This window comes from Lipotes vexillifer, unplaced genomic scaffold (assembly GCF_000442215.2).
Source record: "Lipotes vexillifer unplaced genomic scaffold, Lipotes_vexillifer_v1.1 scaffold903, whole genome shotgun sequence".
In the NCBI taxonomy this organism is placed as follows: Eukaryota; Metazoa; Chordata; class Mammalia; order Artiodactyla; family Lipotidae; genus Lipotes; species Lipotes vexillifer.
The window spans coordinates 3257847-3283694 of NW_006791919.1; the positions used below are offsets into that span (position 1 = coordinate 3257847).

A 25848-nucleotide genomic window follows, 5' to 3' on the forward strand; every position below is an offset into this window, starting at 1 on the left:
TCCTACAGTATATCCCTAAAGTGACTTACACTGGTTTCTATTTTTGCTGTTGAGAAATTAGCTCTTAGCTTATTTGTTGTTTTTTTTCCACAATAATTTGCCTTTTTCTCATGCTGCTCTTATAATATTATGTCTTTGGTGTGCTGCAGTTTCAACACAATGCATTTATTTGTGAGTTTCTTTTTATTTATCCTGTTTAGGTTTTTAAAATTTCTAACTTTGAGGATCAGAGTAATTTTCAATTTTGAAAAAATTATTGGCCATTATCTTTTTGAATATTGATTCTCTTCCATTCTCTTGAGTTTCTCCTTCTGGGATTCTAGTTAGTTGTATGTTAGAACTTTCTTATTCTAACCTCTATATCTCTTTATGTCCCTTTCTTATTTCTTACTGTATTGTTTTTGTTAATATTCCATACTGGATATTTTCTTAAATTCTAATTTCCAATTTATTAATTTTATCTTTAGTTGTGTCTAGTATGTCTGCTTTTGGATTGACTGAGTATTTTGTATGATTTCATTTTATCTTCATTATGGACTTTTTATTAATACCTGTTTTTAATATTTTGTTAGTGGTTGCTCTAGGGTTTATAATATACATTTTTAAATCAAGGTCAACCTTCACACGTAGTATTAAACTTTACAACAGTACACTTTCAATTCTTATTTCTCATCTTTTATGCTATTTTTATCTTATAGCTTACTTTTCCATGTGCTATAATTGCTATTATTGTTGATTTAGGCATTCAGTTATATTTAGGGTAAAAATGATAAAATAACATCTTTTATATTTACCATAATTTTAACCATTCCCAGATATCTTCATTTCTTTGTGTAGACCCAAGTTCCTGTCATATTCCTTTTGCCTAAATAATTTTGTAGTGCATGACTTCCAGTAATGAATTACCTCTGTTATTGTTTGTCTTAAAAAAGTCTATATTTCTTTTTTGTTTTAAAAGATATTTTTGCTGGGTAAATAATTTTTGGTTTGCATTGTTTTTTCCTTCCCTACTTTAAAAGTGATATTCCACTCTCTTCTGTCTTGCAATGTTTCTGATGGGAAATCTGGTGTAATTCTTTGTTCCCCTTTATATGTTATATCATTTAAGCCTGGCTGCCTTGAAGATTTTATTTTCTATCTTTGATTTTCAGAAGTTTAAAGATGATGTGCTTGTTTGTTTTTCCTTTTTGGTATTTGTCTTGTTTGGTGTTCTCTGAGCTTCTTTTTTTTTTTTTTTTTTTTTTTTAATTTTTCATTTATTTATTTACTTTTGGCTGTGTTGGGTCTTCGTTTCTGTGCGTGGGCTTTCTCTAGTTGCAGCGAGCGGGGGCCACTCTTCATCGCGGTGCGCGGGCCTCTCACTGTTGCGGCCTCTCTTGCTGCGGAGCACAAGCCCCAGACGCGCAGGCTCAGTAGTTGTGGCTCACGGGCCCAGTTGCTCCGCGGCATGTGGGATCTTCCCCGAACAGGGCTCGAACCCGTGTCCCCTGCATTGGCAGGCAGATTCTCAACCACTGTGCCACCAGGGAAGCCCTCTCTGAGCTTCTTGAATCAGAGCCTTGTATATATTTTATTACTTAGATGAAACTCTCAACCATTATCTTTCCAAATATTTCTTCTGTCCCATTCTCTCTCTCTTTTTGAGTTTGTTTTGCAACCCTATCTTCTTTTTGTATTATTGGAATCCAAGCTGCTTGGCTCCCTTGTAACCTCACCTTTTTATGCGTTAAGGAAAAATTATGATTTTGAAGATTCTTTGGGTTTTACTTATTATTAGGATGGGAGCAATACACTTATTAGCTTTCAACTTACTAGTTAGAAGCAAGAGGCCCTCTAGTTATATATTTCATTTTGAGATATATTTAATGGCTTTGAGCAATGAAAGATGTGAAAATTAATACATTTCATCTTCTTTCTACCTTCTTTCTTTTCCAACTCCTTAATTTGGATTAGCTTGTTACTTCATTTATTTGTTTGTTTGTTGTTTATACCATCAAACTTAACTTTTTTTTTTCCTTTAGCTAAATGTTTTCAGTTTTTAGCACAATCTTTTCACATTGTGCTTCCATTTCATCAGCCACGTCTTGATTGGCTGTTTTCATTATTGCAGATTTTTGTTTTAAAAGTATTATTTTGCCACTTTTCCTTCCCCTTAGTATTTTGTAGACATCACTTCATTTTGTTGTGGTGCTGAATATTACTGTGGAAAATTTTCAAGCCAACTTGATTTTCCTCCTTTGTATAGGACTTTTTCTTTAAACTACCTTAATATTCAGATCATTTTTTATTTACCATGGAAATTCAGTAAGTCCACTGAGATACAACCTTTTGTTGATTGTCCAGTAACAACTTTGGTTATGATATATATCTTCTTTTTATATGTGTATTAAAGATGTTCTCTTTATTAAAAATGTTTTTTCTCTCATATACTCTGTATATGTTTTCTGTTCCATTAGTTCTTTATTTTTTAATTGATTAATTTTTTCTTTTCTTTTTTAGAAATTTTATTTATTTATTTATTTTTGGCTGTGTTGGGTCTTCGTTGCTGCACGTAGGCTTTCTCTATTTGTGGCAAGTGGGGGCTAATCTTCATTGTGGTGCGCAGGCTTCTCATTGCAGTGGCTTCTCTTGTTGCGGAGCACGGGCTCTAGGTGCACGGCCCTCAGTAGTTGTGACACATGGGCTCAGTAGTTGTGGCTCACAGGCTCTAGAGTGCAGGCTCAGTAGTTGTGGTGCATGGGCTTAGTTGCTCCTCAGCATGTGGGATCTTCCCGGACCAGGGATTGAACCCATGTCCCCTGCACCACCAGGGAAGTCCCCATTAGTTCTATTTTTTAAAATCAGCAGCACCAATTATGTATATATTGAATCTCTGATTTCCTTAGTCTTCCAATATCTATTATTATCTTCATATATTTTAATAACTGTATTGTCTACCATTTCATTTTTGTGTGAGTACCTTTAACCTGTTCACTATCTTTCTGCTTTCAGTAATAATTATTCCATTGCTTTTACTTTCAACTGTGGCTTTCTTTCTAAATATTTTCATATTTATCTTCCATTTCCTTTTTGAGCACTTATAAACTCATTTTTCATCTCCTATAGACAGGTAAACTTTTTGACTCATAATTTATTATTAGTATAATTTGTTAATAAAAATATCACACACTAATTTTATTGACAGTCTGAAGAATTCTTTGTTTAAACTATGCCTCTGGTTTTTTTTTTTTTATGTGTTCTGCTGTTCCTCTTTTACTTTTTGCTTGCATTCCTTTTCTCCTTTTATTTTTCAGTTTCTCTTTTTAGTTTCCGTGCTGGCATTAATGGGGCTGGAAACTAGCTGAAAGATAAAGTGGAGAAAAGAAAGTAGTAGCAAAGAAACAAACTGTAAGGGCCTGTCGCTTTGATTTGGATTTCTTATTTTGAGCACTCTTTCAGAGTGAATCTTTACTCAGTTTTCAGCATCTATAAGATTGGCGTGGCTGACAGTGATGTTTACAGTGAAGTTCTCCTTCCTACACACCTGTCATTTCCCCACAGACTTTCTGAGCTTTGATCTGGTAAAATTACAGATCTTTTGATTAAGTTCTATGCTACCTCCTTATATAAATGTTATATATAAATGCAATAATTGAAAAAGGTAGAAATTATATGGCTAAATAACTACCATGTGGTGATATTGTATTGTAGCTGAGGGAATGGACTCTGGAGTCAAAGGTACCAGAGTCTGAAACTCTGATCTGACTAACCACTGTCTTAACCATTCTAGGCTTTGGTTTTCTTAACTTTGAACCTATTTCATGCATCATGTTTGTATTAAATGATATAAGGCCCAAACAACACTTAGTAGAATGCCTGGCACAAAAAGTATTCAATACATTTTATTATTATTATTACTATGATTAATTTTTTGTTTTTATTATATCATTTTGCTTTTAACTACTAATTCCTTCTTACCTATAAATTTGCAAAATCCTTACCTACAAGTTGCTAGAGCAAACATCTTCCTTAATCTCATCTGGTTCACCTTTTCTTAGTCATCTTTTCTTAGTAATCTTTTTCTCACCAGTATTCTTCCGTATCTAACACTTGGAAGCATTCTGTTTTTGATAGATTGTATATACCAGGATCCTGGCAAGAAAGAGATGAGATCCTCTAGGGGCATAATAGAGGATGATGAATGAAAACATTTACAAACATGTGGGAAGGAAAGTATAGTCAACAATCAATGGTAAAGCACACAAGACCTGTGTTTATCATTCTTAGGCCTGGAAAAGGAAAACAGGAGAGCAGTTTTTGGAACCTGGGGAGATGTTGCTATAGGAAAAAGCTACCCCACAGGAATGCAGCTATTTTCTAACCACAGCCTGGCAGGCAGGGCCCAGAGGAATAAATACTCTGACCTCATTCTCTTCCCGTTTTCCAATCCCCTACTGTGCTTCCCAATGGCCGGACCATAAGAGGCCAAACCAGAGGATGAGGCTGTCTGTAGGTATAACCTGTAAATGTCAGCCTCTTGGGGCAAAGAGATGTGCAAAGAAAGATGGAGAATGAATCTGATGGGGCAAACGGAGAAAACAAAGTACATTTGCTGCTTTCTTTGGGAATTTAGTAAATCAGGATAAATATTCTAACTGTAGAAAATTCTGTAGAGCCATATCTGTACATAATTTAGACTTTAAATTGAACATCTTTTTGACCTGAATTTTTAGAGTTCTGGCTTTTTTTTTTTTTTTAATTAGCCACTCTGCTTTGTGTTTTGAAATAAAAACAAGCAAACATAACTTTGTGGGTTGTTCTATATTTTAAAGAGAAGAGAAAAAACTTGACTAAATGCTACCTTAATAAACCTTACTCTGTAGATGCTTATGGCATGATCCCATGGTTCATCCCTCTTGCTAACATTTATGAGATAGTTTTACATTTAAGTTTTTAATGACCACTTATATGTGGATTATATAAATTATTGCTAAATAAGAATAGAATTAACAAAGTGCCCAGTCTTGCTTTTTCATCATGGGCCTGCTCAACAATTCATGTTTATGGGACTCCAGCTCACAAAAAGTTACAAAAAGAATTGGTCTTGCTTCTTTCTCTTGAACCATAATCTATTGAAAAGACAGAACATCATGTGAAAACATAATTTTAGAAAAGAAAAAATATTAACATGGCTGAATGAATGAATACATAAAGTAGTTTATGAATAAATTATAAATTAGATTCGAGTTACTCTGAAAATAAAAGTCAACAGCTCTCTCTTAGTTTCCAACTTGGAATCTAAAAACTGACTATTGCTGAAAAGAAAAATTAGTTTATATCTCAAGTTGAGAAATGGGTGGCCTGATGTTGACCATCACTTCTAATGATTGTTTATTTTTATCACTTATGTGTATCCCTCAAGAGGGCAACTTATATATGTTCTATAACAGTAGGTAAGGGGTTGATTTTCAGACCTTTAATTTTTTTCCATCTACTATTATGAAAGCAATTTCTGGATGATTAATTGACTTCTCAGACATATGATTAATAAATGGCTCTGGTCATTATGTGCCTCCCATCTGTCAACAAACCAACAAAACTTTTTCTAGCTCCTCTCATTTTTCTAGCAAATCTTCTACCCTGCCTATCCTTTCTCACTGGATTTTTCCAAAAAGTGGTACCTGCTACCATGTTTCCCCTTTTGCTGTCCACATCGCATCCATTTAAGATGAGCTTCATACTGTTTCATTTTCATAAGGTTTTTGCTCATAATCAAGTAATCACAGACTGGTGGTAAAAGATCTCACTTTACTCCAGCAGCACTGCCAAAGATGAGTGATTGCCAGACTAGATTCTATACTTGCAAGTGTATTCATTATCTTTATATCTATATATCTTTATTATATAAAGATAATAATATTTATATATTCAGTGTCCATGTGGAAAACTGATGATAAAGAGTAATATACACTTCTTTCAGGTAAGAGTGATGTGCTCCTAAATATATATCTTATTAAAGGTCAAGTTTGCAGAATGAAAAATAGCAAGGGCCTATGAGAAATTTCTGCCACGTAAAAGAACCGTAATCTGAAGCCTCTGGCCAAACTGGTCATCTCTGTTTCTTAGGAATATCAAGCAGATCCTATCTTAATGCATTTGTATGCGTTTTTGCTGGAGTTTTCTTCCTCTGGTAATATTCATGGCTAACAACTTTTTGTCATTTAGCTCTCATTTTAAACATCATTAGTAAACTAACTAAACCTAAATAAACGTTCTTTTAAACCAATTCAACAGCTTTAACATATCTTTTCCTAACCACAACAAAGCACGTGCACGTCTCCAGGTGCCTTATCCACCACCCAGAAACAGAGAATCTTTCCAGGAGCTCTTTCTACCTTCCTTTATTTATAATATTGTAAATTGGGGAACAGCTTAAGTATCTGACAACAGGGGAATGGCCAAATAAGTTATAGATTGGACTATGATAGAAAATGGTATAGTCACTAAAAGGGCTGTTCATAGAATTTTTAGTATATCATTAAATGCTATCTCATAGTGTTAATTGGGAAAAAAAGTAGTACATCAAGCAAGAGATTACATGTAAAATGTATTCTCAAATGAAAAAATTTTGAAGAGAAATAAATATTGTATTAACAATGATTATATCAGGGATTTTTACGCAAAATCATTTTCTTTATACTTTCTGCATTTTCCCTTTCCTAGGGATGAGGGGAGCATATGCTACTCTTGTAAACGTGAAAATTACATACTAGATTAAAAATGTAGAAGACATGCTTAGATCATGGTGTAGAGCAGTGTTTCTGAGACTTGTGGTTTGGTCTCAGGAGCGCTTTTCACTTTTATAATTATCAAGGACCCCAAATAGCATTTAGTAGATTATACCTATTGACATTTATCATTTTAGAAATTAAATCTCAGAAATTTTTAAAAGTTATTAATTCATTTAAAACGACAATATACCCATTTTATGTTACCATCAATGATGTATTGTTATAAAATAGTATGTACCAAAACAAAAACGTAATGAGAAGAGTGACATTATTTAAATTTTTTGCAAATCCTTTAAATGTCTGGCTTAATAGAATACAGCAGATTCTCATATTTACATCTGATTTCAATCTGTTGCCATATTTTGTTGTGGTTAAAGTGTATGAAAAAACCTGGCCATATACAGATATGTGATTGGAAAAGGGAAAACTTCACAGACTCACCCTTACCCCCAACCCCCTAAGAAAAGAATGTCTTAGAAGCACCCAGGAGTACTTAGACCCTTCTCTGAGGTAGAGGAAGAACTGGAAGTCAGATCTAGGTTTGAGTCCTGCGTGATTTACTTACTTGTGGTGTAATTTTGACATTTAATGAAACCCCAGTGAACTAAATGTTAGTTATCTGTAAAATGAGATTTGTATCCCACTGTGTCATTGAGAAAAGTCATTGTCATTGTAGAACTCCTTTGCAGTATCAAAACAAAGACTTGAGATACAATACATGTCATTTTTCTATTTTCTCTGTTTAATCAGATACTGTCTTTTATAGTAGTAGTTATGTTTTCAGCTTTCATAATCATAAATGGTAAAGGAATAATATTTTAATTCTGTGCATGACTTCTAAGCAAATGGAAAATCTGTCTTTTTTTTTTTTTTTCAGAAGGCTATCAAACTGTCCTTGTCATTATTCTTACCCATCCTGTGTCTCCAAACTCTTGCTCTCCTCTTAGCACATTCTGTTATATCAATGTTCAAGTTGGAAGTTCTTTCTAAGTTGAGGCACTCTAAATGGAACGCTGCCAAACCAAGGAATATTACATTGCTCACTTGTCTTGTCCTTTTACCCATTGAAAATACGCTTTTAATGGCTAAAAATAACTTCAGTATCCACTGTCCATTCTTAAGCAAAGAAATGAATAAGGTTTTTCTTAAACAGTCTATTTAATCACCTTTTAAGGGTAGTAATAATGAGAATGATAGCTTATATTTTATTAATTTTTAGAATTTATGAAGCTCATTCATGAATAGTCCCTGTAACAATACTTGGAAATATGAAGGGATGTTTGCTAACCCCTTTTGCAAACAAGGAACTAGGCTCTGATGATATATGAGGTCCTCCTTAGGTCAAGAGGTTAATCAGAGACTGTCCCAGGACCAGAGCTCATGTTTCCCAAGGCCCAGTACTGCCAGTGATAATATCCTGTAGAACAAGATGAGTTTTTGTAGTTTTTTTTTTTAACCTAAAATCATTTTGATTATACTAGCTATTCATTCCCTCTTTTCAAGATTTGGAATTTGGAACTGTATTTATCTTTCCAGATATTTTAAAGGGCTAGTAACACTCACGGGCTTAGATAATATAGGGACCTACAGATGAGTGTTTTCTACTTCTCTTTGCTGTGTTGACTCAGGCTTCTGAAAAACCACTTTGGAGTGAGCTTAGAAGATGAGATGAGCTTGCTATGTGAAAAACAGAATTCAAATCTATGCATGGTTACTGATTCATGCACATTTTTTCTTGAACTATGTCTTCTTTTGGAAGCTAAGATATGGGTGTGGTTCTACAAGAAACAAAACCATGCAGAGTATTAGAAATGCTTTTAGTTTTTGCTACAAGACTAAAGATGTGGGGACATTATCAATATCTTTCTGTGCCTCTCTAATGACAGAGAGTTCTGAAGAATCCAGTACAGTAGTTTATTAGTTTAGTGAAATCATTAAAAAATCATTGTACCCTGAAATATAATAATTACCATAGATATTATCTTGAAATACTGACTAGACCATTAAAAGATAAAGGTATTGTTAAGGTTGGGATTTACTGCAGTTAGCTTTTAAATATTTTTTGCCCTCTCTTCCCATCTCTTTTACTGTAAATACTTTATACTTTAAAAATATTAAGTTTTACCTAATAAGTTTTTAAGTATAAGTAAATATAAGTTTTACTTAAATAATTCATGCTTTTTAAAACATTGAGTTTTTACTTCCCCACTTTGTAGTGTGAAGTGGCCTATGATTTAACTCTGCTAGATTACCTTCAGTTTCTCTAAGTCACTTGAGTGTTCTGTGTGTCTTCCCTAACCTCCCTTCAGCCAATCTTTGTTGGTGCACTATTCATTCTTTGATGCTGTGCTTAAATTCCACCACATCCATAACTTCTTTCCAGATTCCTCATGATTCTAAGTGCCTTTTTTTTTTTTAAAGAAGATGTTGGGGGTAGGAGTTTATTAATTTATTTTTGCTGTGTTGGATCTTCGTTTCTGTGCGAGGGCTTTCTCTAGTTGTGGCAAGTGGGGGCCACTCTTCATCGCGGGGCGCGGGCCTCTCACTATCGCGGCCTCTCTTGTTGCGGAGCACAGGCTCCAGATGCGCAGGCTCAGTAGTTGTGGCTCATGGGCCTAGTTGCTCCACGGCCAGGTAAGCCCATGAAGAACCAAGACTAGGTCCAATATATATTTGCATCCTCAAAGTAATCTCCTGACAAATGTGCATTGTATTGAATTGCATATAACTTCTGAAGCCACAACCTCCTCTTCCTTAAGTAAGTAGGATGGACATATTAGGATGAGCAGGGTATATTTGAAATGAGGGTTTTGTGCTCATGCCTTTAGGCAGTTATTTATTAATTCTTCCTATTACTGATGATTTCCATGTCACAAATAATTAAAGTAATTGGGAGAGATTCATAAAAATTGAACAGAATCCAGGATAAGTTTAGTAAATTAAGTACATTGTGGCTTTTGGAGCCAACTGATGGGCCTTAGAGATTGACTACAAGATGTGAATTAATAAAGGGTCTCTTCTTACAAATAAATGTGTGTAAAATTAGTTTTAGTTAGTTTAACAGGGAGAGAAATTGCCAAATGTTTTAAGTGTCCCTTGATTGCTTTAACTATGTATTTATGGAGAAGAGATTTCAGATGTCCCAGGAACAGTTTTCTGGATTCCTCTCATTCCAAAATCATGGAATTGGAGATGATGCTGAAAGAGAAGACAAGGCACATTTATAAAATTTCACTCATCCAATAATATCTTATGATTGCAATTATTCCAGAGAAAACAAAAGTAAGTCTTTGTAAAACAAGAAAATGAGAACCATGTGTTCCTCCTAATCTCATGAGATGATATCACTCACATACTTAGAAAAATTAAAATAATACACTACTCGACTGGTGAGTGAAATCCTGCCTTAGTATTTTCTATGTATTAGGAATAATAACCCATTTTTTTGGTAATAAGTGGTCGTAGGAATCTTTGCTTTTCTTATCCTTGGGTGTCAAGGAGGACTCAGACTTATGTTGCTGCAGTAACCTAAGAACATATTCAAAATCAAGTTTATAAATTGCTTTTTTGCCCACTCTTTTTGTGTATGTGTATGTTTTTGTGTATAGCTATCTACACATTTTAATTAAATAGTAATTAGGGCAATGTGTGTTAAATATACAGAATGCTCCTGATTTCTAAGCCATATAATCAATGAGCCACTGGGTCCTTGTGGTATTTAAAGCATTGAAAATCTTGGCTACAGAGTGACTAATTTTAATATTTAATTAACTTTAATTACTGTGGTAAGAGCCTATCTTAATTTATATTTGTATATTTATACCAAAGTGAGCTCATTGATTACTTGGAGATATTTAAATAAAAAATTATAATCCAAATGCATTGTATGTTTGTTTTTTTTTGCGGTACGCGGGCCTCTCACTGCTGTGGCCTCTCCCGTTGCGGAGCACAGGCTCCAGACGCGCAGGCTCAGCGGCCATGGCTCACGGGCCCAGCCGCTCCGCGGCATGTGGGATCTTCCCGGACCGGGGCACGAACCCGTGTCCCCTGCATCGGCAGGCGGACTCTCAACCACCACACCACCAGGGAAACCCCACTGTATGTTTTTTAATCAATAATATATTTTAGATTTTTCATGATTATTAAAGTACTTACATATGACAAATAATTGTGATAATAGAGATTGTGAGCAGAAGATTCTGCTTTTCAGCATTAAGAATTGACCGGTGCTGGCCATTTCTCATTTGATATATGCATATCATATAGGAGGGATATATGTATATCAGAGGGAGATAGGGATGAATCTTTTTATTACTCATAGATTGTCTAAAAAAGTGTTTTAAAAAATTGGCATTGAATACTCCTGACATATTGATAACTGATGTAATTATTGGTGTAATTATTTTTCATATTCAAACACTGGACACAAATATAAAATGTAAAACAAAACTGCAACATAAATGATGCTTGAAATGGCAGGTTATAGAAAATGCTATACTTTCTCAACAGCCAATTTACAAAAATTTCTTTTATTACCTCGCAAATGCAGAGAATTCCACAGCTCTGTAAAACTAAAATGAAGTTACTAAAGGGTCTGAAGGAGTAGTTTGCCCCAAGACACAGGAAAATGTAAAACATTAAACAAAATACTGATTGAGGTATGAAATGTGATAAGATGTCTCATATTGATTTCCTTGCCCTCTACTGCCCTCTCCAAACCAAGGACCAATTTCCCAGACCTCTGGTCACCACATAGTTGTCAACTGAACAGTGTAAGAACTCAAAAGTCTGATGGGCTGAATGACTCCTTATTTTGTTGAGAAACAACTTGAGATTCTCAGGACTTTAATTTTTTCAAAGCAGTATACAGAGCATGGCAAGCTCATTTGGTATAAATGGCCTTTGGTGTCACTGAGTTTCTGGACAATTTTCCCTTTGTAGCTTGTACATACTCCTGCCATCTAAAAAGTTTCCCTCAGGGGAAGCCCTGACTCATGGACTCTCATTTTAGCTACAGAGAATTGTCTATTCTAATACAAACAATCACCCACATTTCAGGATTCATTAGGCTTAATAAATAAGGGGTTCATGGTTAAGAATGAGGAAATAAATGTTTTCAATGTAAACATAGTATTTTTTTAAAAAAGGAGTGAACTACCGATACATGCAACAACATGGATGAATCTTAGAACTAGTCACAAAAGGGTATATACTGTCTGATTCCATTTATATAATGTTCTGGAAAGACAAAGCTATGGGCATTGAAGTCAGATCACTGTTGCCAGGAATGGGGTTGGGAGGAGAAGGTTGACTCCAAATGGAGGCACTTTTTGGGGTAAAGAAAATATCCTCTAGATTGCGATGGTGGCTACACAATTATATACCTTTGTCATACTCAAAGGACTGTACATCTCAAAACGTGAATTTACTCTATCTAAAATGTGCCTTAATAAACATGGCATAGTTACCTTTCTTGTGTGTGTGTGGTGAGAACCTTTAAGACCTACTCTCTTATCCAGCCTGCGGACTCTTTTGATGCTGTCTTCCTAGTTAGTAAAGTTGAATTATATTATAGTTTAATTATCATGACGTACAGTGCAGAGAGTGCTAGGACTTGGAAACCATTTTTGAAACTATTGTTTGCATTGTCTGAAAGGTCACTTAATCTCACTGAATCCCAGTATAAAATGGGAATGATCATTCTGCTCATATTATTTCACTGGGTTATTGTGAGTCTGAAAGAGTATGTGTGTGCTCAAACAGTATGTGAAGAGTTGGGTGCTATATGAGCCAACATGATTTATCAGATCAGTTATAATTTTGGCTGACAGGACTCTCCTTACTTCTTTTATTTTTTTTTTAATGATTTATAAAGTTTTATTGAAATACATTCAAAGACATGAATAAGTGGAGACATACCATTTTTATTAGGAGAAAGATTCAATATCATTAAAACATCTATCCTTTCCAAATTAATCTCTCAACTCAATGTAAGTCCAATAAAAATATTAACTGGCCTTTTCCTGGAATCTGACAAACTCAGTAAACAATTTATATGAAAGAATAAAGGAAAAGGAAGGGTGGAGGTGATTTTCATGATTAAGAGGAGTGGGAAGAGCTGACCTATTAAGTTATCAAGGTTTACTGACAACAACAGTAAGTAAGCCACGGTGCCACTGACACAGGGATACATCAACAGACAAAGGGAGGAGGCTGGAGAACCCAGGAGCAGACCCTCACGTATGACAACATATAACAGCAGTAATATCATAATCAGTGGGGGAAGGATGGACTAGTCAGTAAATAATGGCTATTCAAATGAAAAAAAAAAAAAGTATCTCTAACTTATAAACCAAGAGCAACAAAAACAAACCCAAACAAAACATCCAGGTGGATTAAAGACCTAAATGTGAAATACTTCCAGAAGAAAATACAGGAGTAGGGAAGATTTCCTAAAGAAGACACAAAAAGCACAGACTACAAAGTAATAGATAAAAGTTTTCACATTCTCCATAACTTCTAAATGTGACTGTTGATTGCCTTAAGAGATAAGATAATATTTTGAAAGGTAAAATTGCAAACTTTTCTCAAAATATGACTTATGCTAAAATATAAACATCCAGATTAAAATGAAAGTTCATATTTTAAGAATTTAAAAAAGAAAATGTTTCTAGTTATGCCTAAATGTAAAAAGATATATTTTCAATACAAATATTCAGATAGAGCTAACCTATATTTATAAAGTTTGGATATAGATACCATTAAATTAATTGGTTCATATATTTGTTTACTTGAAAAGCTATTATACTGAAGGCATTTTGAGAGATTCTCTAAGTATTGTCATTTGTTTAAAAAAAATCAGTGATGGCGTTTAAGTTAAAGAAATAAACATCATATAATATCCTTGAATTTCAGCTCCTTAAAAGACTGTGAAAGCAGAGTTCCAAACCTGGACCTAGCCATTTCTTGACTAGTACGTCATTTCTTGACTTGTCTAGTATGACTTGGCACAAGTTATTTAGCTTCTATGAGCCTCAATTTCCTTTCTTCATCTGTAAAACAGAGAAAATAATAGGACTTATTCCATAGTATTGATTTGAGGATTAAGTTAATGAGTACATGCAAAGTACTTATGTAGTATTTGACACATAGTAAGTACTTAATACATTCTAGCCATCATTATTATTATTGTTATAGTTATTTTTACAATGGCTTTCAGCCAGAAAGAAAGTATATTCACAATATGCAGTCTTTTTCTGTTCAGAAACTGGTTTTGCTATTTTATAGCAAATATGTGTAGAGAGGCACCTAATCAGTTATGTGTCCTCCTTCTACTCATTTATGTTTCTGTTCCTTGCTTAGGTATTTCTTTGACTAGAACCATCATATTCCTAGTCCTCTGGGGATGACATCTTGTCAATAAATCATTTTTATTTATGCTCACTGTTTCTTCTGTCATGGCCATTCAGTCATCAAGTTCTACTGATCCTTTACTAAACAATATGGGTTCAACAATAACTATTAGGCAAATATAAATAACCAGACAATGTCCGTAATCTTCAGGAGCTTTCAGTCTGGCAGGGAAATCAGACGTAAATATTGTGTGAGGTTAGGGAGGTCCATACAGAACACGTTGGTCAGTTCTATGAAGGAGCAGACTGGTTTGTCAGGGGGGCAACACTTGAGCTTTGCTGGCTCTATCATCTACTTAGTTGGCAGAGGTGTCCTCAAATTTGCACTTCAGCTTCTCATAAGTCATCAGTGAATTTATTTCCACAATATAGTCTGAATTTCTTTGCTTCTTTCTATTTCCATCATCTCTCATTTGGACTAAAAGTGCTTCCTAACCTGTGTCCTCATTTCCATTCTTGCCTTGCTATAATACATTTCTCACAAGCCATTCAGATTTTTTAAAAATCAGTAAATTAGAGCACGTCACCCCTTTGTTAAAAAACCCTCCTTGGATTCTCACTGCATTTAGAAAAAAATCTAAGCTCCTATACATGACCTGCAAGACTTTACCGACAGACCTCATCGCCAGCCTTACATCATATCAGGCTAGCCATAATGGCTTCCTTTCTACTCTTTCACACTCAAAGCTTATTCCTATCTTTGGTAAGAGGAATAATGACCTCCCAAAGATGTCCATGGCCTAGTGTCTAGAACCTGTGAATATGTTACCTTACATGTCAAAAAGGATTTTGTGGTATGTGATTAAGGGTGTTGAGATGGGGAAATTATTCTGGACTATTCAGGTGGAACCAATGCAGCCACATATGCTATTATAAGCAGAGAACCTTTCCTGGCTAGGGTCAGAGAAGGAGATGTGACCCCAAAAGTAGTGCCAGAGTGATGCTATGTTGCTGGCTTCGAAGACGAGGAACAGGCCACGAGAATGTGGGTGATCTCCAGCAGCGTGAAAAGGCAAAGGAATGAATTCATCCCTAGATCCTCTCAAAAGGAGTGCAGTCCTGCTGACACCTTGATTTTAGCTTAATGGGACCCAGGCTTCTGACCTATAGAACTGTAAGATGATACATTTGTGTTGTTTTAAGGCACTAAGTTTGTGGTAATTTTTATGGCAGCCCTAGAAAATTAATACACTATTCCAGGCCACTCATGTTCCCTGTCCCCTCTGCTTGGAATGCCATTTTCCCCCAGTTCTCCAGGGACAGATCCTTCTCAAATTTTAGGTCTCAGATTCACTATTACCTCCTTACAGAGTGTACTCTTATGGCCTTATCTGCAGGATCCTTCCCACCACTGACTCCTGAGCAACCCTAAAACAACACACTGTCTATTTCCTTCATGGCGTATCCCTGTCTGGAATTACCTTGTTTGCTCAGTTATTCTGTTTTAAGCTCCATAGCATCAGGGACCTTGTCTGTGTTGTTCACAGCTCTACTGCAGATCTTGTTTGTGTTGTTCATACTACAGCCTTAGTGCTTTGATTAGAGCCTGGCAAATAATAGACAATCAACAAATATTTGTTGAATGAAAAAACGAATTAAACTGGGGAGGTGGTTATTTCAGGCAAAGGTCAGAGCCTAAATAAATTTTGAGGTGTGAAACTGCTTTTGTTCCTGGGAAAATCTGTGTTTCCAATGGCTGAAGCTAAAAGAGGAAAGTAGAGGGAGATGGGACCAAGAAATAGGCATTTTCCTTCTCCTCCTTCATTATGATTACTGTTATTATTATTTTAAAATATCATGTTGCTATATCATGTAAGTACTTAGGAATTAGTGAATATAAAAAAAACAAAATAGACTTGCAGGTATAGAGAATAAATCAGTGTTTACCGGTGGGGAGAGGGAAGGGGGACTACATAGGGGTAGGGGATTAAGAGGTACAAACTTCTATGCACAAAATAAGCTACAAGGATATATTGTACAGCACGGGGAATATAGCCAATATTTTATAATAACTTTAAATGGAGTATTAGCTATAAAAATATTGAATCACTGTGTTGTACGCCTAAAACTAATATAATATTGTCAATCAGCTACAATTTAAAAAAATGCAAGCACATAATAAAACCAGCAAGACTCAGTGAACAATTGATGTGGGTTGAAGGAGAAGGAAGAGTGTCCTCTGTGTCTTATCTTTGGGACTAGGGTAATTGTGGTAGTGTTCATTGGTATTGAGCTACATGGACTTGTCCAGAGGGAGATGTTCAAGCACTTATAAATACAGGTCCACAGCTCAGGAGGGAAGCCTTGACTGGAAGTTATTAGCATGTAAATGGAAATAAAGTCAAGGGGTCTAGTAGTTAAAATAGATCAAGATAATGGGCAAGGAGAGAAAAAAGCTGGTAGTACAATACTGGAGAGCACAATAACTTTCTGAAAGGAATTAGCAAAGGAAATTTGACCCCCAAAACAGAGGGGGAGGAGTAGTATGTGGGACCAGGAAGCCACGAGGGGAAAAAGTTTCAGTAAGAAGAAGGGAGTAGTCTGAATATCAAACACAACAGGAGGAAAAAGGAAAGATCTTTGGGGTTTATCAACAAAGGGGTGGGTATTGGTGTCTCTTGTGCTGATGATGGCATCCTGATGCACAGGGTGAAGTATAACCAGGAGGGGAAGGAGAGGAAGGAGAGGAAAAAAAGAGTTGGTAGAAGATGTGGAGTCAAGGGAAACCTTTGGTTTTTTGCTTCTTTTTTTGAAGAAATTGAGGAAGACACTGACAGAGTCATGTCTTGAAGGAAATGTAAAGGGAAGGGATAAAGAGTGCAGAGGGAGGGACTAACCCTGAAGGGTGCTGAGACACCTTCTGAGATTGGAAGTATTGGTATCAAGTAGATCTAAAAGCTAGGAAGCAGTGAGAACACTCACTTTGGAGTAACAGAAACCTAAATCTACCACTTATTAACTTAGCAAACTTGAAACTTCTTTGAAGCGTTATCCCTTTATATATAACTTGAGAAAATTAATAAATACCCTTTCAGAGGGCTTCCCTGGTGGCGCAGTGGTTGACAGTCCGCCTGCCTATGCAGGGGACACAGGTTTGTGCCCCGGTCCCGGAAGATCCCACATGCCGCGGAGCGGCTGGGCCCGTGAGCCACGGCCGCTGAGCCTGCGCGTCCGGAGCCTGTGCTCCGCAGCGGGAGGGGCCGCAGCGGTGAGAGACCCGCGTACCGCAAAAAATAAATAAATAAATAAAATACCCTTTCAGAGTTGCTGTGAAAAATTGGATTAGTAAAAATTGACCCACTAGGCCCATATTATTATAATATGCACAATTCATCGGAATTGTGACAGATTTTTGAGCTCTCCACCCAGGCACTGAGGCCTAGAATCAGTTCTTCGAGGACTGAGAAATAGTCAAGTCTTCCTGAATTCAGCCACATCTATTAAACAGGCACACCTGGTCAATACCTCTGTATGTTTTACTTTTTTCCAAATTATAATGTAGAATCCTAAAGCCAAACATAGAAGAAAAGCCCAAGTCACAAATCTAGCAAGGATAAGAGAGAATGCTAATAATTTATCTCAGCTCTCTTGAAAATATTTGCTCTGCCTCTATCATACCATGTGCTTTTTGTATGATGGGAAGAGGAGGCTGGGACTGGAGGAAACTGTCAGAGGTTGCCTTGGATTTTAAATCTTTCTTATAAAAGCTGTGTTTACATTTAAATTTAAAATAACTATTGATTTGCTGATAATAACTCTTTTAATAACAGATACTAAGATGCTGGTCTGAGCAAGCACTGAGTGTTTATGTACACTGATTCTGCTACAAGTCCTGTTCCTGTTTAGTTATCATCTATGTGCTCTCAGCATTTAGAATACTTTCTGCGAATTGCAGATTCTCCATAAATGTCCTTAGTCTCTGTGGTTCAGTAAAGATTCCACACAAGATGCCTGAAAATTGTGCCAACCCTTTGGTATTGGGGTGTTGATGTCTAAAATAGTTTCAAAGTAGAATAGAAGTGGCAAGCACATGGAGTAAAGTTTTTTTTCTCTGCATTTTCCTGTTATTCTTTTTGAATATTTAGCAAGGTTTTTTTCACGTCCTGGCCTCTCTCAGATATTCTAGTTAGAATTAGCAGAAGGGTGATTTTTGGTTCTTACTCGGCCCATTTGTTTAAGTGGGAGCAGGGCATTTAAGTGTGGTGGTGCCAGAAGTATTTAATTGAAACGGGACATGTTGAAGTGAAAAGCTAGACTGAGGGGTACAGCTGCGTGGAGAGTTGACCTCCTCTGGAATACTTCTCTGGAGATTCTAGCTCCAAAGCGAAAATTCAAAGTTTCTTGGATTTCTTCTATGAAGAAAAGTGAGGATAATACATCACTTACCTAATCTTACCCTATAATCTCTCCTTTCTCTGAATTTCTCCTAGGCTTAATGTATCCCACACATATGTATATGCTCTGGCTTATATTTCTTGTTTCATGTAAATTTCTTTTCTTAGTGTCTACACGTGTTCCTTGGAGACAGTGGGTATGCCTTTCACTTACTTTGTGTCATCCTCTCCCTCCAGTGCTTAGTGCAGTGCAGGGTTCCTGATCACTGCTGAGTAATTATAAACCATTGACTCACCTGTGTTGTGTAGAACAGACATTCTGATTCTGGGTAGACTCAAGGTAGCAAACGTATTAGGTTATGTGGAACACTCGGAGGTCATTAAGATCTTGGCAAGCATGAGTGTGGCACAAAAGTTCATGAATAATGCTCTTGAATGGCAATTGCAACTGGAACTACCAAATTCCCTGAAAAGCTGGTTTAGGGGTAATAATACCACCATCTACTTTTACGTAGTTCTTTGCAACTCAGAACTTAGTTAGTAATATATTACTTGTTTTAATGTCACTAAACCCTGTCCACTGGTCAGGGCAAAACTCTGTTCTCAAATGAGAAAATTGGAGTGCACAGAGATAAAGGACTTTGTGTTTACAAAATGGGTGAGTGGCAGAGCTGATGTCTGAAGCGAGGCTTTTTGCATCCAAATACAGTGTCCTTCCCATTACTCCACACTAACATAGTGGACTGCTTTTTTACATAATAAAACTCTCTGGGACAAGAAGGGCCTGCAAATGTGTTTCTCTAAATAAGAGAGATGGAGAGATAAGGAGACGATCTTAATTCAAAGTATGATGCATTTGTCAAATAGTTTCTTCACCTGGACATTTAACGGTCCCCTTCCAGAATCTGGGTCAAGAAACAGAATGTAGCAAGGGGACAAGAATGAGTCCTCCTTAGTAAAAAGAAAGGGTTAAAATTTATTCCTTTGAAAGTTTAAGGTAGACGAGGATCCTGAATTATCTAGACACCAAAAACTAGGCTGAAAGTTTGTATTTCCTCCCTATAGGGAAAAAGTGAAGGGGTGTGTGTCTGGGGAAAAGGGTAGGGAGGGGAGAATAAGTCTCTTTCCTTCTAACAGGCTTTCTTTAAAAAGAAAAAAAGGCAAAGAGAAACAAACATTTGTTTCTGTGATTAAGCCCCATTTATGTTTAAAACATAAATGAAATAGGGACAGTTCAAGGCACTGAGGCGCGTGTTCTGATTTGGTTGTTTACTATCAATCAGACCGTTGCTTGGCAGACACTGGATGGTTATGAGCCTGAACAAGCTGAAAAGGGGCAGGAAAAGAAGTGGAGGCAGCATTCTTCCTATTTAAAGCTGCAACGCTTGAAAAAAGTTTTCGCAGACTGTGCCGGAGCTGGTGCTGAAAAAGGGGGTTTTCAGAGGCTGCCCTGGGGCTGGTGCTGAAAGAAGAGCCCACAGCTGACTTCATGGTGCTACAATAACCTTAGAATCTACTTTTCACTGCCAGGAGGACCCACATGTCTAATATTTAGACATGATGGCAAACTGGGTGGAAGCAAGACCTCTCCTCATTCTTACTATTTTATTAGGGCAATTTGTCTCAATAAAAGCCCAGGAAGAAGATGAGGATGGTGAGTTTGCCGTTTGCTTTCCTTGTGGTGTTTATTGCATAGTTTGGGAAATAGGTGGAATGTTAAGCCTCAGGAAGAGCATGAAGAGGAGGTTCTGATTTGAAGTTGAGAAGGGGGCTGACAGATTTGCACCTGGGAAACAGCTCGGAAGACAATCGGGATGTTTGTAAATCCGGAGCTTCCACATCTGAGGTTCGAAGAGTACACTACTGAATATTTCTGGGAAAGCCTAGGATAAGTCCTTTTGCCTGAATGTGGAGAGTGGGAAGTTTAAAAGAAAAGGAGAGTGCTTAAAACAGAGCACTAAAGGCACTTTTAGTGAGAGGAGTTCTGTTCTGTGGGCTGGAGTTTTCAGAGCAAGGAGAAGTCGCAGCAGAAGCAGGGTAGGGTGGAGTCTTTTTTGTACTGAACTTCAGCTGCTTCATAAAATTCTTTGTTTAGAAAAGCCTCTGCAGCCAGTTTGATATCTGATTTTTTCTTTGTCTTTGGCTCCTTATTTTTCTCTCTTTACAGACTTCTACGTCTTTCCCATTTTCATTTGTGATCATACAATCACTTTTGCTTTCTGAGAGGCAGTCTCGTTTCTTTCCCCATGGCAGAAGTTGATAGAAGCCAGATTTCTTATTTTCCCACCCTACTGACTTGATTATCAGGACAGTGGTGGTTCCCTGTTGGATGGCGGAAGGCAGGAAATCCACATGCCTTATATAATTTATTTATCAAGGAGTATTTTATTGGCATTATTCATTAGACAGAAGTTTCCTTTCTTTTCTTTTTTTAAAATGTGAGACAAATCTTGACTGGTTACCGATTTTTTCTCCTTTGAAATTTGCATATGTTAGGGTTGGGTTCTGTGGTATGTTAAGCAAAAATGCATGGCTGCTATAAAATATAAGAAAATATTTAAATTGGTTCCACTGATTATTAAATCCTTCCCCTCCAGGCCTGAAGTTTCAAATACGGACATGTACTGTTTCATAATAGGCCATTATAGATTTTCATAACAATTTAACATCAAACTCAAGCTTTTAAAACTTAGCATATTTATTAAACTTTTGTTATTGTCTTTCATATATATTTTTGTGTATATATACACATATGTATGCGTGTATATATATATTTTAATACCTGCTTCTGTGTATTTTTGCTCTGTAGATGTTCATAAAATTAATATAGAGGCCATGAGGTCTAAAAAACATTTAAAAAGTGAAAATAAGAATCTGGGATGAATACCCAACAATCTGTCCAGAGTCCCATAGAGGGGGCACTTTCTAAAATCTTGGATCTTTTTATGTTACTTTTTATGTTTTTGAAAATGAGACAATTTATAAACGATGAAACTTCTTGAGTTTTCTTGTAATGTTGTGAAAAGCATGTACTGTTTGGAAGGGTTGGAGAGATAATTTACTAGGAAGTAGAAGTCAGGAAAGGGGAGAAATAAAATACAGAAAACTTACAATAGAAATAGAAAAATTTGAACATAAAAGTAGTTGACTCCCCTCCCCCACCAAAACAACCAACAACTTTCTTTTAAAACTTAATCAACACAACTTCCCTTGTTAATATATTTTAAAATAAATAACTTACATTTATAAAGTATGAAAATAATTGAACATGTAAATAAATGTTTCCTATAAGCATATGGAGTAGGCCATATGTTAAAAGACTTTCTCAAATAGTTGTAATTACATTGTAGGTGTTTCTGAAAAATGAGCAGAGTTCAATTTTCCTTAATACTAATTTACATAAATGTTAGGAATGTGAGGCTTGATGCAAAAAGTCCCTGATTCCATACCAACTCTGCTCCCCCCAGTATAACCAAACAGCATAGAAACTGGAATTCCAAACATTATATTTTACAGAAAAAGGGTAATTGCTTTCATACGTATTATAAAAAATAAATTCCTCAGTTTTATTACTCAAGCTAAGAGAATACATGTAATAAAAATTCAAAAGCAAAAGAAAATAGTTATGGTCTTAATTAAAGTTGATGTAGAAAAGAATTCCAGAATCCAGAATATTCAGAGCTACATAACTTGTATTTACTTACCATGCATATTTTGGTTTAAGTTATATTGTGTGGTACTTGGCAATACTTTATTTTCCCTGTTCAGGCTTGTCACAAGCTTAACAGAAGTGTCAGAATTTTGAAACTGCATGTGATTTTAAGTTTGGGGAAGAGTAAGTTCAGGTAAATGTTTTAAACTAAAGAAATATCTAAGGCACACGTGCAAAACAAGTATGTTTTTCAAATTTTAGCTCTAAGTCATATAATGTGGTATTGATTTGTGTGCAAATATGTCCCCTTTGAATGTGGAGACCTATTATCATATATAAGTACATATTTGGGAGCTTTTATTTTTTTCTTTTCAGGACTTCAAGGTATATTTTTCTTCTGTTTGACTGTGATTATTTTTACTGGAAATTTAAAACATATTTTACTTAGTTACACAGTACCTGTCTGATAAAAATACTTATGAATGACAAAAGAAAGTAAATAAGTTTTAGGCTGTTTAGGCCAAGATCATTACTACTTCTCACTAAATTTTAAGAGCTGAATTGATTTTTTAAATTCATAAAAATGAGAAAGTTTGAGAGTTGGGCTAACTTTAGTTGAGACTACTAAGTAAAATTAAGTAACAAAAATGAGTCAAGGTGACAAAATCAGCTTTTCATGAGTTTTTTGTGTGTGTGTTTGTTAGGGGGGTGCTTTGAGAGGTTCCCCATTTGTTTTTTGTAGGAGAAAATACTAGTGCATTTATAGTAATTTTTATATTCCTAAATAAAGGTCTAACATCTAGTGAGCTTATATACATTCTTGTTATTAGAAGTGGACATACTTAATCTTGGAAAATAGTCTGATATGAATCATTGATTTCAACAACAGAGAAGAAATTAAGAGAAGGGAGGGTGCAGAAATGTACCATTTTATTTCCAGAGACTATAAATGTCAGTGCTTCTCAGAGGCACTGAGAAGGTAGGTAACATCAATAAGTGAAGCAAGTGAGCGTTTGTACGTCAACAGGGGATGGTGGGCCTGTGGAGAACTGAAGATGCATGCCCACTTGAAGACAGTCACATCTAATGTTTTCAGAAAGCATTGCCTAAGCCAAGTGCAATATATTTGAGTGCCAGGTTTGGCTCCTGGGCCATAAATTTGCAACCCTCTTGTGGCAACCCTACACTAATATCCTGGACCCAAGCCAACTTCTGATTACTAAGAGATGAGGGGCTCACAGTCCTTTCTATACCATGGTCTCCTGCATTTTTATTATATTACGTCTACCATTTATCTCATTATTAAAATACAAATATGAAGAAACTAATGCTTAACACTCAGCAGTACTTGGATGGGATGATTTTAAAGGAGGTACAGAATACAAATACATAGCTTAAGATACTTGTTCACTCATAAATTGTTTTAAACTCTTTACTACTGGAATAGGTACTTTGAATCATGTAGGATATGCAAACTTTTCTTTTATAGTGGATGTTTTAATCTAGGTCTACCTGCATATAGCAGAATGCAGTAGTTTAAACAAAAAAAGTGGTTCTTTTCCTTATATAAAATAAGCTTCTAGTTAGGTAGTGAAAGGCTGGTATACCAGCTCTACAAAGTCATCAGGGATTCAATTTTTTTCTAGCTCTCTCATATCCCTAGGGTACAGTCCTTGATGTTATGTTCCTAGACAGCTGCTGGAATCCCAGCCATTATATTTACTTTCCTGGCATCTGGATAGAGAATGGGAGACAAAGGCTGTGATTCTCTCTTTTTTAATGGAGACTATTAAGTCATCATATCATTTCAACTTACTTGAAAGTTGGCTAGAATTTAGTCATATGGTCATACAAAGTTACAAGGACTGCTGGGAAATGTAGTCTTAGCTGGATAGCACTGACAGTGTACTCTACTGAATAGAGTTATGTTATGAAGGATATAAAAGGGAGAGTAGCTATTAGGAGGCAACTATAATCCCAGCCACAATGAGCATAATTGTCAACTAGTGGAATAGATCTGGTTTCAATGGACAGAATATAGTTGAGTAACCTGATTTACCCTGGTTATTGTTCACTTCTGAGCAGACTACAAAGCCAAGAACACAGGAGGGCACTTAAATACTAGGTTGTAATTCTTTGCAATTCTTTCCTTATTCTCTTCAGATAAATTTAGAAGTACCTATAACTTTTATTCAAATTAGAACGAGGCTTTATTTTGAAGAGTATCTCTCTATGTATGTAGATTGGTAGATTGATAGTTACAGTGAATTTTTTATATTGACAAATGCAGTGTAGACTTTGACCATGACTCTAAGTTTTTTGGTAAGCGATCCACAGATGAGTGTTGAGCTGGCTGCATAAAGAATCACATGAAGAGCTTGTTGCCAATATAGATTCTAGGCTCCCTTTGTTTCCAGATATCCTGATTTGGTAGATTTGGATGGGATCTGGGAAGCTTTCAGGTGATTCTGATACATGCTGGTGAACCACTGTATTAAATCTCTGCCTAATACTCTTGTCTTGATATGACACCATTTGGCTTCCTGTTCTAGGGCTACACACTGTGACTTTGGCAATAGCTTGCTATTCTAGTCATTCCTTTCACTTATAAGGCTGCTTAATTGAAGTTTGTATATAAAGCACTGCAAATTCACCATCATTTCTGGAAAAACAACTCAAGGCCCAAATCCTCCTCATGGCAGGTCAGGTGAATCATTCTACTATGCAAAGGACACAGACTATTAAAATGTATTTGCAGGTGAATATATAGTTTTCTTTTTCTCTCTTTTACTTCCTGCTCTTCACACTTATATCATTATCAACACAGGCCTAAAACTCATTGTGTTGATCATTCTAGAAATGCACATAATGCAGTATGTAAAGTAAAAACATAAAGAGAAAGCTTTGTTTTGAGAGGAGGAGACTTAGAAGATTGAAGTCATGTTAATCTATTTTTTTCTTTTTTTAATCAAGCAGCTTGCTCCTACTTGAAGGATAATTCATACATCATCACTTAGCCCTACATGGAAATTCATAAAATATTTAAAACTGGATTAGTCACTTTTTGACTAATTTTTTTTCTCTGAGATTACAACATTGAAAAGTTTAGATTTACACATGAGAGATATAATGATAGTAGGAAAGACTAAAATTGTTAATTATTAATTGACCTATTGTGTACATTTTGGCAAGTTGAACAAGTTTATATAAGACAATGGAATGGTTGGAACATATGGACCTGTTCAGTTTTCCTCTAAATTTCTTTCCATGTAAATTTCATGTGACTTTTTCTAAATTTAATTTAAGGCTGAAGAACTGTTATATACAAAGAGTATCTATCCTTGGCATTTGCGTGAGGGGTAGTCTATCCAGTGGAAAATTTTGCCTTAAAGTTGTGACTACATTGGTGACCTTAGTGTTTTTATTTTATTTTATTGATATGTTTACAACTAAACTCCTCAACAGAAATCAGGATGGTTCCATCATATACTGAGTATATTCTCTAAGGAGCAGTGTATCAGGGACATTACAATGGCACAAGATTTTCCTTACTCACGTGTTGCCTTCTACAGAGAAGGCAGTAATGTTAACAATTTTAATAATATTAATAAATAATGAACTTTGTCCCTATTAGCTTTCTGGTATAATGTTCAAACTCAAAAATGTTTGTATGCTTTTTA

The 25848-nt window shown here is 35.8% G+C and overlaps 1 protein-coding gene across 1 annotated transcript in view; it reads left to right on the forward strand.

The window, feature by feature from the left end:
• Positions 1–19798: 19798 nt before the first annotated feature.
• The window catches only part of COL5A2 (collagen type V alpha 2 chain), a 142524-nt gene continuing 136474 nt past the window's right edge, over positions 19799–25848 (forward strand). The window contains exon 1 of the mRNA XM_007464981.1: positions 19799–20170. Within this exon, the coding sequence (XP_007465043.1) occupies positions 20074–20170 (97 nt within the window). The 5' untranslated portion in view covers positions 19799–20073. The remainder of the gene's footprint in view (positions 20171–25848) is intronic.